The 16,794-nt window shown below is 40.4% G+C and overlaps 1 protein-coding gene across 1 annotated transcript; it reads right to left on the reverse strand.

Annotated features, from left to right (window-relative positions):
- Nucleotides 1-10,852: 10,852 nt before the first annotated feature.
- sox14 (SRY-box transcription factor 14) lies at nt 10,853-13,429 on the reverse strand. Its single transcript, XM_030727316.1, has 2 exons — nt 12,027-13,429; nt 10,853-10,944 (listed from the first exon to the last, which is right to left on the reverse strand). The coding sequence occupies exon 1, from the start codon at nt 12,964-12,966 to the stop codon at nt 12,250-12,252; it is 717 nt and encodes a 238-aa protein (XP_030583176.1). The 5' UTR covers nt 12,967-13,429; the 3' UTR covers nt 10,853-10,944; nt 12,027-12,249.
- Nucleotides 13,430-16,794: the final 3,365 nt, after the last annotated feature.

A 16,794-nucleotide genomic window follows, 5' to 3' on the forward strand; every position in this document is an offset into this window, starting at 1 on the left:
ATCCTACAGTACCATGCTCAAATTCAGTGAGTTCTTTAAAACGACCCATTCTTTCACAAGGCAAACTGCTGGATTTCATATGCCTGTGGCACTGGGACTGAAAACACCTGAATTGAGACATGTGTCCCAATACTTTTGTCTATATAGTGTATATAGCACCAGTTTTAATAGCAGTCATTTCAGTGTGCTTTGAGAAATTGTAGGAACCCTACTTTGCGATATTAAGGACTTTGAGGTGACTGTTTTTGTGAGTTGGCACTATATCAATAAAACTGATTTGAAATGAAATAATTTTATGACTAATATGCTGTTGGGTAACGACTCCACACAGCCTCTGAAGATCCAAATGTACAGCCTGTGTTGTTGGTGGATAACCTCTGACAACACAAGTACAACACAGTTTCTTTTTTTGATGGTAAAAAGGTGCTTCAGTGTCTCCTCTAATTAGCACCAAATGACAGGCCCCAGAGCCTGCTCTTTAAAAAATTGCATGTCTTAAAATGGGAGAGTTTGATGCAACCCAAGGGGGAGAAAATGATTGAACAACAAACAACTGATTGCCACTGAAGGGCTTGCACCCTGTTTATCCCTCACCCAGTCTTAAATCACTGGAACATACAGTACAGCGTGACATGAATACGCCCACTAAAAGTACCATTTCAGTGGATGTACTTTTTTCCTAAATGCAGTACCCTTCTTTGTGCAGCATCTGTGGCCATGGGGCAGTGTTGTGAAGAGAGGTATTTGCCTTGCGCCTTTTTTGGATCAAAAGAAGACTACCTCATTATGCTGGCCATTTGCTCATAAGACCATCCTCCACCTCTTAGCAGGAGAAAACCGCAAAATTAAACCTGACATGAGCCACCATTAAACAGCACAGGCAAGAAAAAAAACGACTCTACATTAATTTGGTTTGTCTTTATACCTGGTTTCCGTCCTGCTGTTGATGTGGAGCTCCTGCGTTAGCAGGACAGCTCTCACAGCTGCTGAATCTTTGGGTCTCTGCTGGTTACATGCATTTGCCCATGGCTTTCATTTGCATGTTTGTTGTGTTTATTTAGTCACGTCTCAACAGCACACTGTACTGCACATATACTGCATATATTTGTCATACACAATATTCATGCCACACTTTCACCTCATTTTGACAGCCAAAAAAGACCCTTTTGGTTCATGTAAAGGGAGAAATGAGGCTACTATTAGAAAAAACAATAATTAATTTAAAAAGCAGTTTGTTTTTCCTCATTAGAAGTGCAGTTTATTACTTAAATACCATTATATATTTAAAATGAAAGTCCTCGAAGCAGGTTACACCACTTAGCATCCATGTTGAAATGGCTACAAGTTTGTATTTGTTATTTTAAAGCATCAGCTAAATCTACTTTATTTAATTTTAATGTATCGTTGCAGAGTTCTCACACATATTTCAATTGAGTGACATGTTCCTCTCTTATAATATCGCTGGTAAAATAAATGTAACAGGGGGAAACAAATTACCTGAAGAAACTACTGAGAATCAGAGTCTCCGAGTCACCCAGGGCTACAGCGTAACTGCATTAGGTGACATATTGGATAAGATAATTATTTGCCAAAGCCAGTATCCTTCAGTACATCACAGGGTGCATGAATTCATATTTAATGTAACACTTGAGCTCTGAAGGTTGTAATATGATGATTTAGCCTCTTTTTCTTCCCGAGGTCCTCTCTAGCAACAATTTAACAATTGAAACAATGTGAAATTAACCATGCATCTCGTATGAAGCCCCCTATCATGTCATGTACTCGGAGGCACCTGAATCTTACATTATTCAACAATACGGAAAATCAAGCCTCTCTACAAGGCTGATATCTCATTCATCTGCTGCTCTGCGCTTCCTCAAGTATTTGCTGGCATAATTAGTTGGCATAATCAACACTGTACAGCTTTGTGATGATAACAGCATTGTACAGTGCACATCATTTTATGGTGAATGAATGTAAAGGGGGCACCTCTCATACAGACTCTTTTTCCGTTCCTGAGCCAAGGTAAATCAGTACAGCGGACACAGAGATTATCCTATTATTCACATATGAGGCTGCTTGCAAACGATTTAAATGGCATGCCAGTTCCATCCTGCTGTACTGGAGGACTTTGAAGCAATCAATGTGATTATAAATCACAGCTGTAAGGCACTCAAGGCCGTTCTTTTGGTTTCATCAGATGCCGTGGCTGCTCAGTTCAGGGTGTGTCAGGCTGTGACTGCTTGCATTCACTGGGAGTTAATATCAAAAATAGGCAAGGACAAACACAAGGTTCAGTACAGCAGCATGGTCAGGGTACGTAACAACAGACTGAATGTTTAATGTTCTGCATCAGCTTCAGGTTACTCACAAATGCTACAAGCCAGTAAAAGATCCTGTGTCTGAAAGTTCGCTTTCTGACATCTACAGTGATCCTGATAATAAGCTAACAGAAACTGACTGATGTCATGAGGTGAATGATGGGCAAACAGCACCAGACGGGGCGCGTTTGCATCCTTTGAGGTTCGGTTTTGTTAACAAAAGCGGTTTGGCCAGACTGAGGAAAGATCATATCATTTAAGCCTGTGCTAGATTTTTCTGTTTGAAACTGAGACGTGATGCTAACCAAGTACTGCCACCACAACGGAGAAAGAGGTCCTGCTGTCACTGTTAAATGCATACATTTTTCTAATACAAAATGTGTGATATAGAAATTCTAAATAAAAATAAAATGTATTCCAGGAATCACTGATGAGTCCTGCCTCAAGGCCTTAAATTAACAACAATCTGTTTCCAAACACCAGGAGAATCTTTAAGAATCTTACCCTATCCTATCCTATCCTATCCTATCCTATCCTATCCTATCCTATCCTATCCTAGCCTATCATATCCTATCCTATCCTATCCTAGCCTATCCTATCCTATCCTATCCTATCCTAGCCTATCATATCCTATCCTAGCCTATCCTATCCTAGCCTATCCTATCCTATCCTATCCTATCCTAGCCTATCATATCCTATCCTATCCTAGCCTATCCTATCCTATCCTAGCCTATCCTAGCCTATCATATCCTATCCTATCCTATCCTATCCTATCCTATCCTAGCCTATCATATCCTATCCTATCCTAGCCTATCCTATCCTATCCTAGCCTATCCTATCCTATCCTATCCTATCCTAGCCTATCCTATCCTATCCTATCCTATCCTATCCTATCCTATCCTATCCTATCCTATCCTATCCTAGCCTATCCTATCCTATCCTAGCCTCTCCTATCCTAGCCTATCCTATCCTATCCTATCCTAGCCTATCCTATCCTATCCTATCCTATCCTATCCTAGCCTATCCTATCCTATCCTATCCTAGCCTATCCTATCCTATCCTATCCTAGCCTATCCTATCCTATCCTATCCTAGCCTATCCTATCCTATCCTATCCTATCCTATCCTATCCTAGCCTATCCTATCCTGTCCTATCCTAGCCTATCCTATCCTATCCTGTCCTATCCTATCCTGTCCTATCCTAGCCTATCCTATCCTATCCTATCCTATCCTATCCTATCCTATCCTATCCTATCCTATCCTATCCTAGCCTATCCTATCCTATCCTGTCCTATCCTATCCTATGTGGAGAACCAGTTCCTTTTGAAACACCATGCAAACATAACAACATCCTGATGACCCATTTCTGTACATACCCCCAAATGTGTAGCTTTGTGTGTAACATTACCCATTACCCCTTTTGCCCAGTTCACAGTCTGTTAGATGAAATATGCACAGACCTGTAAAGAAAGTGGGGATTACTGTAGTACAGGACTAAAAATATCAGAAAACCCTTATAGAGCAACATACAATTAGGAGAAGAGAATTTGGGAAATTTTAGAGTCTCCAAAACACTCATTCATCTTTAGTTTCATTTCAAATATAACATCACTCGTATTACTCAAGTGAAAACTAATTTCCTGACATCAGCCCAGAATGCACAGAGACACTGCAAAAGCCCAGCACACAGATGCTGGCACTGAGGCTCTTTAAGCAGATTTTGGGCACTGATTTTTGAGACCTTTGTGCATATATTTGGAGCCTATCTGTGTATCCCTTTGTTTTTGGTGTTTCTGGTTTTTTGTTTTTTTTTTAATTTTTATTTATTTTTTTTTTAGTTGCCCCAAAAATCAGAATCAAGTTAGTGCAGGTAAATGCTACAGGATTGATGACACAGAGACTCATGCACCTTCAGTGGAAGTTGGGCTGGGTTGAAGAGCTGCCAAAAACAAAATACGTTTAATGCTATTTGGTCACCTTTGTAGATTGTGAAGGGCCTAAATGTCTGAGTGTGTTCAGGTCAGCAGCAGCAGTAAGACTGATGCCCCTTAGCCCCCCTGAGTACCTGACCCCTGGATGGATGGCGAAGAAGAGGACGTGTTCCAAATATGATGTCATAAAGAGTGATGCTGAAAAGCTAATTCATGCATTTATTACTTCTAGGGTGGACTATTGTAATTCATTATTATCAAGCTGTCCTAAAAGCTCCCTGAAAAGCCTTCAGCTGATCCAAAATGCTGCAGCCAAAAATGTCAATTATATGATGCTAAATACAAAACTGTGAAGTGTATGATTCACCAACCTGGGAACTGATTGGCTAATCTGCTAGCTTAGTTTTAGATTTTTTGGGGCTTCAGGTGTAGCTGGGATATCTGGTTCAATACTTCCTGCAGCTTTTTGTTATTTTTATGAATACAAATACATTTTTGAACAGACAATAAAAAGCTAGATTCTTGTCTAGCTGGCCAGGTAGCTGTAGCTCAGGAGGTAGAGCAGATCACCTACCGATCGGAAGATCAGCGGTTTGATTCCTGGCTACTCCAGGCTGCATGCAAGTGTATCATTGGGCAAGATACTTAACCCCAAGTTGCTCGCTGACAAAAGTGTTGGAGTATGAATGTGTGTGAATGTTAGATAATAAAAGCACTTAGCTTAGTTAATAGCTTGTGTGAATGGGTAAATGTTGTGTGTAAGCGCTTTGAGTGCTCAGACAGAGTAGAAAAGCGCTATATAAGAACTAGTCCATTTGTCAGCTGATGGTTTACATTTTTTTATCAAATGGCATCTCTCATTCGTTCTCCAGGTTTACCTGCATCCAGCTGTGCTCAGATGTGATTGGTCAATAGATCTCGGCGTGAACTACGACTGAAAATCAGAAAACTAGCAGTACCAGAAATCGGATTCTGCATATTCATGTGCACATCTGCTTATAAAGATTACTGGTTTGACAGTGGGAGCAGTGGAGAAGGCTGATGAAGTCACTGAAGTGACTCATTAATGTTACTTCACCATCTGCAGCATCTGCAGCATCTGTCTCTTATTTGCTACCATCAGATCCTGGTCATACCATGAATTGGGGGGGTGGGGGGGTGCTATCTAGGAACCTGCACGCTCCGTGCTTTAAATAAGAAAAGGCTGGTACATTAAAAGGTGTACTATCCTGATCATTTTCCTGCAGTATTTTACCCTTTTCTACATGTGCTCTCATTAAGATTCCCAATTGTTTTGGATTATTTTGTCAAACAAGTAGCTCAAACTTGGATTAAATAACTTTTTAATCGAGAAATGAAAGATAGACTAGTCAACTATCCCACATCCCTTCAAGAAATAGAGATTAATTTGAAGGTAATCATAAGTGTGAAAATTGCTGTTATCTTCTCACTATTCCTTTGACTGCTAACGGCCTGTCTGGCTCTGAAGTCATTCCGGTAATAAATATTCATATACCTTTCAGGGTCTTTGTTATGTTGACTACCTTCCATCAGTCTGATCTGCTGTGGCACGAGAAACAAATAGTGGAAAGAAAAAATCTAAGTAAATATATAAATAATAAAGACAATGAGTGGTGGGGAGGGGGGTATTTGGAACATCAAAGGCTCCTCTATCTTTGCAGCATGTAAACAGTGCATGCCTTCAGTGAGTGGAAGAGCCCTTTTTAATGATTCCATGGAAGATTGCCACATCGACAAGCATTCCTGTAATAAATAAAATTAACAAACATTTCTGTAGGGTCTTTTCAAAGGGAAAGAGAGCCCAATGTTTTTTTTCAGATAAGTGGTCTATACATCCCCTGCTCCTTCCTGATTAGTCTAATCCAGTGAGAAGTGCGTGCAGGGTTTTGATTGAGTCAGCCATCGAGGACCCCGAGGGGAACCCTCCTGATAAGTGCCTTTACCTTTCACCTCCAGAACCCCACGCACGTCGTTTCGCCATATCCCACTCCCTCTAATCTCATTTGGCCCAGGAAGACATGCTCAGGCACAAGAAGCTACGATTAGCATCCTCTTTACCGAGGGATTCCATTGGCTCGGACTGCCAGTGCTGCCCTCAACCTGAGTCGCTGAAGGCACTAAATCAGCCAGGTAGTTCTGTGTGTGTGTGTGTGTGTGTGTGTGTGCGCGCATTTGCATCCACCCTTCACAAGTGTGTGCTTGACAGCTTGATATCAGAAGCTGAATTTTTCTCTGTTTACACTTTATGAACACTAATATTCTCCTTTATTTTATCTTATGTCATGAACGGGGCAGAAATCAGAAATCAGGCTTTTAGAAACACTGGGGCCAAAATAACTGCACAGGGGACCAACCAAAATCCAGAGATTTACCACATCTTTACTCTCTTAAATGTGCTGTTTTTATATCTGTAATTTGGTTTGGTGTTTTTTTTTTGTTTTTTTTATTGTAGTAAACTCCCCCAAAATCCTCAGTGAGCTACGCCCTTTGCACTGGGACAAATATAAACCTCTTCACGGTTTGCACTGAAATCAGCTGCTTTGGCCAAACAGTTACAGTTTGTATCTTGGCAAATGTGATTATATTCATCTTTCTATATTCAACACTCATCACATTTCATTACAGCAGGCATTGTTCTCCGGTATGATACATCATCTGGTGGTGTGGCACATTTCCAAAAGGGTATTTTGCAAAGATTAGCTGAGGAGATTGTTTGGTTAAAGAAGTAACCCATGATTAAAGAGTCACATGAGCTCATAATGCTACAGAGGCTCAGCTCAGGTGAACAGAAGAAGAAATATCACACAACATCCAAGGACAATTTTTAAAAAAGAAACAAATAAATGCAGCAAATTTTCTGAAAAACACAACTTTATTTATAAATTGTGGAAAAACGAAGAATGCTCAATGGGCATGTGATATTTTGTATCATGTATGCTTTCCTATCTGTAACAAACTTCCAACCTTTTCTTTCTCAAATAACCTTCAAAGATCTCTAAAAAAATAAAACGCATAAAAACTGTATTAAATGAAAACTGAGCTTTGCTGAGTATTTGCAGGTTTGCAACAGCAAGGGTTCATATTAAATATGAGCATATGTCAAAATTGTATAACTTAAGCATAATAAGTTAATTTTAACACCCAGGCTGAGTATTTTCCGTTTTTTTTTTTCTTATTGACATAAAAATTTAGCAGAGGTCTTGTGCATGATATCTCAAAAATCATCTGAAATACTGAAAACGTCACAAGTATGGAAGGTTTGTGCCACACAAACATTGAGAGAGAAACAAAGACACAACACAGCAGCTCAAAAACATCACAAGAAGCACACGTGCAGACACACAAATGTGGAGGTGAGCAGATCTGAGTGTCTGAGCAGATGGAACGTGCATCGCCGTCTTAATAATAATGATAACAAAAATGAATAAATAAAATAAAACAGGCTGATGAGTGTCCTCTGAGTGTGTGATGATAGAAAGGCTGTCTATGAATCATGTGAATAAATAAAAAAGGAGAAATGCAGATAAGGAACAGAAAAATCAAGTTAAATGTAAAAATGAGGCTGACAGAGCAGAGCCGACCCTCGGGGTCGGACATGAAACCTGAGAGGTCACGGCTGAGTCAAGGCAGGAAAGAAGGAAATGTCACATCCAGGCAGACGAAATGATCCTTTTTCTTCTTGCTTTTATCTGATCTGAGATCAGGATTTTTACCTGTCTGTGTCTCATATAAGGTTGTCAAATTTGGTAACTTTTAATTAGTCAGATTAAAATATTTATACAATGAATGAATATTTTTAAATGTTCTCATTTGGTGCCAAAGGTGTGCAGGAATGTTCAAATATCATGAAAAGCAAGAAAGTCCATATGTGAGGGTGTCTGGGAATTTAAATTATTATTTAATTTAATATGTCACAAAGTTATAGGCCAATTTCATAAATACAGGGAATATTTTTGCACACAAATAATTTGAATTTTAAGTTTGCAGGAAATTAATTTTATTATGCAAGAAGTGTCCAAGACTTGTAATTATTTATTCAGTTTAAATACTAATTATAAGTCTTAAAAAATAATAAAAATAAATGAATAAATGTTTTGTTGTTGTTGTTGTTGTTGTTGTTTTTTAAGGGAAGGAAATATCAAGCTGTGGCTTTTAATGGTTAAAATATGATGAGAAGTGTCAGCAAATGATAATTTAATAAGAATAAACTTTGGTGCACACACTCATGACGTCCCAGCAATCTGCATCCGATCGGCTCCAGAGAACTGACCACACAGGCCCCGTGCATGTGTACGCGCATGCGCGTGTCCGAGAAACAATAATACAAAAAAGAAGAAGAGGAAGAAGAGGAAGGCGGCTCGCGCTGTCGTTCCGTCAGTCGGGGGGAATAAAGTCTTGGTGTAAATCACTTTTCTGACTGCTGCAGCGCATTAAACAACCCCGCCATGATCCCTTTTCTCTCACCCCCCCCCCCCCCCCCCCCCTTTCTTCTTTATCAGCTCGTTCACCATTTCATTTCTTTCAAATGAGAATTCAGGGACCCCCAAATTCAAGCCCCCGCGTCTTCAAACAACAAAACTGTACGGTTTTACTTTTTCTCCCGTCAAAATGGTATCCCAGATTCAATTTTAGATAGACCAGGATTTAGCCGGTGATGACTTCTTTTTTTTTTCTTTTTTTCAGACAATATTTAATATGCTGGAATGAGATCAGCTTTTACACACACACACAAAATTGCATTTTTTAAAAATATCAATATATTGTGTAAAATCTCGCGTTGAAATTAAAATGAATTCAGCTTTGATAAACCGGCCTGTGTTTTGGCATATTTTCCTCTTCTTTTATCATCATCATCATCATCATCAGAGAAGCAACAACAATGACACTGCCATCATCTTCATCATCAAATTGATCATAGAAAATTAGCATGCCTAAATACAAAACCACACTCTCAACAGCCACTTATCAAACTCCATTCCTGCTGATGATTTCAGGGTGACATTAAAACACAATAATGTAAATGACCCATGACTTTTAATTAAAAATATCCTCCTCCTCCCCTCTTTACTCGATTATTGTTTCATCTGTTTTACTTTTTTTTAATACATATTTTTTTTCTGGATTGTGTTGCTGAGAGAAAAAAAATAATAAAAAGAATTCAAAGCGCCTGCTTTACTCGGTTTTTCCCCTCCTCATTGACTTTTATCACTAAATGAAGCATATAAATGACCTGAAAGCGCTGGCTGTCGCGTTAAATTAAATAAAATAAAGAACAATTATCCTCTCCTTTTTCCTCTGATCTCGCGCTGAAAAGGAGTCCTGGAGAGATAAGGCAGATTGAATTCTCTCTGTTGTGCTCCAATAAAAACGTCAAGGGGGGAAGAGAGATTTAAACACGCACACACACACACACACACACACACACACACTTTCCCCTATAATTTAAAATCATAATTTCCCTCCCATTATACCTCTCACATGCCGTTTATCGTTATTTATTTCAGGGCGCTGTAACCGCACTCAATTTCCATGACTAAGTGACTAAGTTTGATAATTACAGGTAAGTGAATCCTAGCAAATAAATTTTTAAACAATGCTGTCATTATATATATTATAATGAAATTATAATATATATATATATATATATATATATATATATATATATATATATATATATATATATATATATATATATATATATATATATATATATATATATATATATATATATATATATATAGGCCTTTATCCAAGTCTGCAGCTACTCCTGAAAGTAATTATAATTGTCTCATTTCAAAGTTGAATTAGGACGCTTTAGGGGTTTGATGTAAAACTTCACATTCGGTTCAATGAAGTATCACCCTAATTTACAGCTTCAGATAAGGACCAAGTCTGTCATAAAAATCTGCCCCCTCTCCTCCTTCTCCCTCCCCTGCCTCCTCTTCCTCCCCAGGATTGAATTGCACCTTGGGCAATAGTGCAGAATGGTAACTTCTCCCCACATATGTTCCTGGCAGATAAGTAAACAATTTGAACGTGGAATGATTTTTTTTTTAATTAATACTACAGTATTAATATGGGCCAGCCACACACACACACAAACACGTGCGTGCGCGCGGTACGTAAATCCATCAGCCTACATTAACAAGAATAGAAGACCCCCCCACCCCCCCCCACACACACACACCCCACCCCACCGGCCCGCGCTGGATTCACGTTTGTTTTCATTCCTCCTTGTTTTGGGGGGAGTTGTAAAGCTGCGTTCACTCTCTGTTGTCTTAATGAGAGCCCGGGCCTTTTTCATTCACAGGCTGCTGCAGGTTTAAACACGTGCGGATGACTTGGCGCTAATGGCGTGGTTAGTGGACTTTTTGGCTGCAACAGAAAACGCAGACGCAGAGATTTTTAAACCGCATCACGCACGGCCAAGTGGTAAGCAGCTCCGCAACCAACCAGAAAGTTGCACCCAAAAAAAAAAAATCAGTTTGCTCCATTAGTTAAACCTATAATTAAGCAGCTCCTTGGAGTGATTAAGCAGTCAGACGAGTCGGACGGGCGGAATCCCTCCAGGGAGGCCTCTCCCGAACTGTCAAACATCAAAAACCGGTTCATCCCGATGTCACAAACACACCTTCACCACGCTGCACCGCCGAACATGCCTGAACCCTGCTTCTGCAACAAGAAGCAGAGCAATGATCATAATAAAAATTAGAAAAAAAAAGAAGAAGAAAGAAACAGTTAGGCAATAAAACTCCGTGGAGAGAATGATCAGAGGGCCGGAAACTGACAGCTTTAACTACCGCACACAGGAGAGGGGCTCGATCAGTGAAAAAAGGATTGATTTTGATGTTATTGTTCTAGTGTGTAGCCTATCATTAGTATTGATTAGCTTGGCTCTGATATTAAAAAAAAAAAAATCAAAGCATTTTCATGATTTTATAACTTCAATTTCTAATGTTTATTTTAATATAAATACCGCTTCGATAGTAATTATTATTTTTGCATTCATTAAACCTTTTATATCTATTTAATTGAGCTTTTATTTTGGCGGTGTAAGCGCCCCCTGCGCCGCACGTGCACATTATAACGCTATCTCTGTGGTCTCAATAACCTACAAATACAGGAAATTGATCTGGTTGAAGACAGATTGTCTTTATTGAAAATGCCTTTGCTCAGCACTTGAACAAAGAGCAGGAGGTATCAACCTTCTAGATACATTATCCTTTCCATAACATGACAGGTTTTAAATTACCATCTTAGATAGAAAATACACATAGAACTCCTTGAATTCAAATAGAAGTTATCCTTAAAAAACAGAAACCAAACTAAAATGACGCGTGTGACTATAATAGCACTGAACCACAGGTAAAAATGCAAAAGGAAACATTTGGATGGAAATGAATTTTTTTTCCTCATTTTGTCTTCTTAAATAGACCTTCTAGTTTTATGTGCCAGTTTTCTTTTTTTTTCTATTTTAATAAATATAAACAATATAACCCGTATATAATGCAGCCTACATGTCCTGATTTTGACCCGATCTCCAGAACATCATCATAAAATGCCAAAATTTGGACTTCTTAGGCTTATACAGGAAATATGAACGCTAATTGTGCAAGCCAAATTTTCAAAATAAAAGTGTAGCCTATCAATAATCAACACAAATCAGCATATCAGCATTGAAATGTACACAATAAATAAAGTTAAAGGCCTCCTTTTCTGGTTGCCATAAACGTTATAACATTTACATTTCTTACAGTTCACAGGGCTCCGTCCTTTACACCAAACTCCAGCTCCTTTGCTCAGGCAGGAACTTGGTGGAATTCTGCAAAAGTTTTTTTTTTTTCTCTTTTTTGTGCCATAACAAGTCCAAGGCAGTTAACACTGTTCATGCCTTTTTAATGGGGCGCGCTGTCCATAATATATTTACATGCATTTCAGTATTCAAGTGAATTAAAAAGAGGAAACGAGTCTCGAGGGTTACATGGCAGTGGCATGTGCGGATGAATATGGGTCTATCCCAGTCTTGGTCATACCTGGAAAAAGTATGTAGGCCACCGGGGGCTGTAAACTTGACGCTGACCAGGCTGTGCAGTTACACGGGACGACATAGCCCGGGTTTGTGGGCGACGGGTGGGTGTGGGTGTGCTGACTGGGGCACCCAAGGGTGCCGAATGCGCCGTTCTGATATCCCAAGGAGGACGCGTACGGCAAAGTGCTGGTGCTCAACGTGTGGGGCATCTCTGTCATCTTCTGGATGGCGCTGGAGCTGAACTGACTCGGGTCGAGGAAGGAGTATGGGGCGGACGTCGGCGGCAGAAACGCTCTGGCTTTCTCCGAGGAGCCCAAAAGAGAGTCCGCGGCCGACACGGGAAGTCCCTTCAAGTGATCGGTGTCCCCGAGGTAAGGCAAAGGGAAAACGTACCGGTCCTTCTTGAGCAGGTTTTTGGGTTTGCGCCTGGGTCTGTACTTGTAGTCGGGGTGCTCCTTCATATGCTGAGCCCGCAGCCTCTTGGCCTCATCGATGTAAGGTCTCTTCTCAGACTCTGAAAGCAGCTTCCACTCAGCGCCCAGTCTTTTGCTGATCTCCGAGTTGTGCATTTTGGGATTATCCTGTGCCATTTTCCTCCTCTGGCCCCGGGACCAAACCATGAACGCATTCATGGGTCTCTTGATATGATCAGCAGGCTTTGACATCTTAAGACTATACTTTTATCCCCAATGTTAATGACGAGGAAAAGTTCTGATCGGAAAGAAGGGAAACTATTCACCTGTCTAGATGCCCGATACCAGTCATGCCCCGTCTGGGATGTTCAGAGTCTGGAAAACAGCAAAAACAAAAAAGCAAAAGAAAAGAAAAGAAAAATCCGGCGCCCGGCGCGTTTTCCCCGGGTTTTAAAACTGATGCGCGTTCGTTTAAGTCCAGTAACAACTCTGTGTCAGACCTGCGGCAGGCAATACAGGAAAAACACATGCAAGACGCACACACGTAAAAAAATCCACAAAGGTGAAAGCGATGTTCCGCAGTCAGTTCGCAGGAGTCGTAAAAGTATTAAGCGTTATTTTTTTTTCTGCCACACACACGCGCGCGCTCTCTCTGAGGTTTGTCGTCAAGCACCTGGCTTGGAAATGAGCGGAAGAGCGTGAATACGAGCCAAAAGCGGTGAAGTTCAAAGGCTGGGCTGGTTTGGTTTCTGCACGCAATCTGACATAATCTGCAGGGCGTTCACTCACCAACCTGAGCGCCCAATCAGCACGGAGACCGGCTATTATAATACCTTCACGAAAAAATATGTACATTACAACATAAACAAAGAGCGGGTGGTAGTAGAAGAAGAAGAAAAAAAAATAAGGAAAGAGGGGTGTATGTGTGTGTGGTGCGTGTTGAGGGGGGGGGGGGGGGGGGGGGGGGGGGGGGGTAATACCCAGGATCCCTCCCCGATTCCATTTAATGTAATGAATCGCAACAAACATGGACCTTCAACCTCTTTTCCAGTTAAAACCTGACTTCAATCCAGAGAGGTGACTATACCGTGCAACCAATTTACTGTAGCTTTACGCAGAGACGCAGGGGAGCGCTTTGGACGGAGAGTCCCCAGAAAATACACACATAAACGCGGGCCTTAACGCAGCTGAGCCTAGTTTTATGTGGATTTTTACATAATAAAATCATATAAATACAATTAATAATAATGATAAGAACACGGTCAGCTCTTTTGTACCCGTTAGGACTTCTTGCTCAAGGACACTTCAGCCGGTTTTAACCCCTGTTTTCCAGCTGCCGGTGGGGTCGGTGGTGGTGGGGGGGGGGGGGTCACAAAAACCTCTTACAAGTTAAAAAAAACAAACAAACATCCTCTTAAACCGCCCTAACTCGCGCGAACAAGCACAAATAATTATACACATGCGCGCGCACGGTTGAGGCCCGCACGTGCCAATAAGTAAAAACTACGCAGCGGCAGAATTACAAACACCGAGGAAATATTACATCAACTACAAACGTTTAGAGGAGCCGTCATTGTGCGTCTGTAATTGTTGAATTAGTTCACATCGATTTGACAGATTGGGTTTTTTTAAGGAGGCGCAGAGCGATCGTTTTAAAATGCAAATTTCAACCAGGACCACTGCCTAATAGCCCTCGGGCTAATGTGCTTGATATATGATTCCTTCAGCTGTGATTATTAAACGAAAGGCAGACAGATGATTTTTTTTTTTTGCCCCCCTCTACCCCTCATACTCACAGTCAAAATGCTCTAAGTGGAGATACAACCCCAGTTAGTTACAGTGCTAAGTAGATTTATTTAAGGTTGTCTTTGGCCTCCATCTGTGCATGTGTGTGTGTGTGTGTGTGTGTGTGTGTGTGTGTGTGTGTGTGTGTGTGTGTGTGTGTGTGTGTGTGTGTGTGTGTGTGTGTGTGTGTATGTGTGTGTGTGTTTTGTGAGCTACATTTTATCATCATCTTCCTCTCTCCTTTGTGTAGTCTAATGTTAACAGATAATTCGGTTCTTTAACATGCCATCACGTCACAGTCGCATGCTTATGTTTCTAATACTGCATCTAAATAAAACACGCTCATTTTTACACACATTTATGGGCAATAAATTGACTATTGTAACCCAATGCAAAAGTCAAACTAATTTTATTTCCAGACCCCAAATGAAGCAAAACGTGGTTCATTTTTCTGCCTCTGATATTCCCATATTTCATCTGCGTCTCTTTCTCACGCTCCCTCTCCGCTCCCTGTCTCCCCGCACACGCATGCGTCAATCGGCAGCTTGCAACAAGAAGATTTCCATCATATCCATCTTAACAAAATTTTTTGAAATATCGTTAAAAAATGTATGCTTTGCGTGAAAGATCTTCCTCACCCAGACCCAGAGAACAATCAGCTGAGGACGTCTCCGACTCCCCCCACACCCCCCAAATACACCAGCGGACTGGATGGTTGAAAAAAAAAATGAAAAGAGAAAAAAAGAAACAGCTCCTCCACAATCCTCCCCATCGGCAGGATATGTGATGCTCATCTGCAACCACGAGGTAGTATGCTGCATGTTTGCACTGTATATTTCGGCTTGCATTGAAGCTTTAAATTGTGCTATGCTATCTATCGCACAACAGCGCATGCAATTTGACATGTAGGTTGCTGCTGCTGCATGCCCACACCAGCTTCATTTTATGATCAATGAATTAGATAAGAGGAAATTATTTTAGGGGTTGAGCCTCCTATACTCACGAGGGAGAAGCCGGCTATGTTTCTTATTCAAAAACTGATTGTCTAATAAATGCACGCCTGAAAGTTCCCTCGACAATTTACCGGGATAATGAGAAATGCAATAGGGTTTGATTCGTCAAGGACTCAGATGATGATTATTATTTCCATCTTTAGTTTTATTTCACACAACCGCGGTGCATTTTGGCTCTGAGATTAAAACAAAAATACAGTTAAGAAATAAATAGTTTGGGTTGCACAGATGGATGAAAAACTGCCTCTCCTTAGCCAAACCTAAGCTATCTGGAAATGCCAACAGATCTGATCACAGCATACAAACAGAATTTCAAAAAAGTGAAAAAAAAAAATAACAGGATATATTTGGTTTAAAAATGAGTGCTAAAATGAAAACACACTGTCAGTATTATACATTTAAAATCAGCCCGTGGGGTACGTTTAATATAAGCATTTATAAAAATAAAATAAAATTCTAACTTTGTTACAAATTCAAATCACACACAAACACAGAGGTGCGCGCGAGACAAACACAACACAACACGCGCGCACACACATAAACTAGGATTATCTGAGGACACATGTCCATCCATCTCGCCTTAAAAAAGTGAATGGGGAGCGGCCTGACACACAGAGAGCCTATTAGCCAACTTGGGTTCCCGTGGAGAGCATTGAGGTAAGCTCCCCTACCGTAACTGTCCATGGTGCTGAAGCGGTAAGAGGTTTTCTTTACTGCACACTTGCGTTCTCCCCTCAAAAACTCTTAAAAGCTAGGGCTGACATTTCAATGCCTTTTATTGTATTTCCATCCCATTTAGTGATGGTTCTCTGTATAAATAAAATATTAGAAACTGAGACAACTCACATGGTCTACAACTTTTCTAACTCTTTTCCTCCCCCCAGCAGAATGTTTTTAAGCCTATTTTTTTCCACAGTGTGGAAGAACTCCTGTTGAACCACATTTGGAACTAATAAATTATGGCAACATAAATTATCTTAGGCACACAAACATTTTTATGTTGTCAGAATATGTCTGCGTGTCCCTTACTTTAGCATCAGTGTGGGATTAAATGTAACTCAGCCAGTGCATGTTGGATACAGTATGTATTATAGCATCACCTGTTATGCTATTATATTGAATCATTGCTCCCAAGATGAATGCCTCATGGATGGTGACTATCTGGTTATATTAAAGAGGAACCATACAGCGCATGCAGCAATTAGCCAGTACCATTTAGTTGTGCTTCACTGTTTACTCTGTAGTTTGCACCAACTACACTGAGCTCACCTTGAAAGTTGTT

This window comes from Archocentrus centrarchus, chromosome 4, assembly GCF_007364275.1.
Source record: "Archocentrus centrarchus isolate MPI-CPG fArcCen1 chromosome 4, fArcCen1, whole genome shotgun sequence".
Classification (NCBI taxonomy): domain Eukaryota; kingdom Metazoa; phylum Chordata; class Actinopteri; order Cichliformes; family Cichlidae; genus Archocentrus; species Archocentrus centrarchus.

What these genes read in the sequence shown, in the direction of transcription:
- sox14 (XM_030727316.1), bottom strand. Translation starts at nt 12,966, where the DNA reads ATGTCAAAGCCTGCTGATCATATCAAGAGACCCATGAATGCGTTCATG.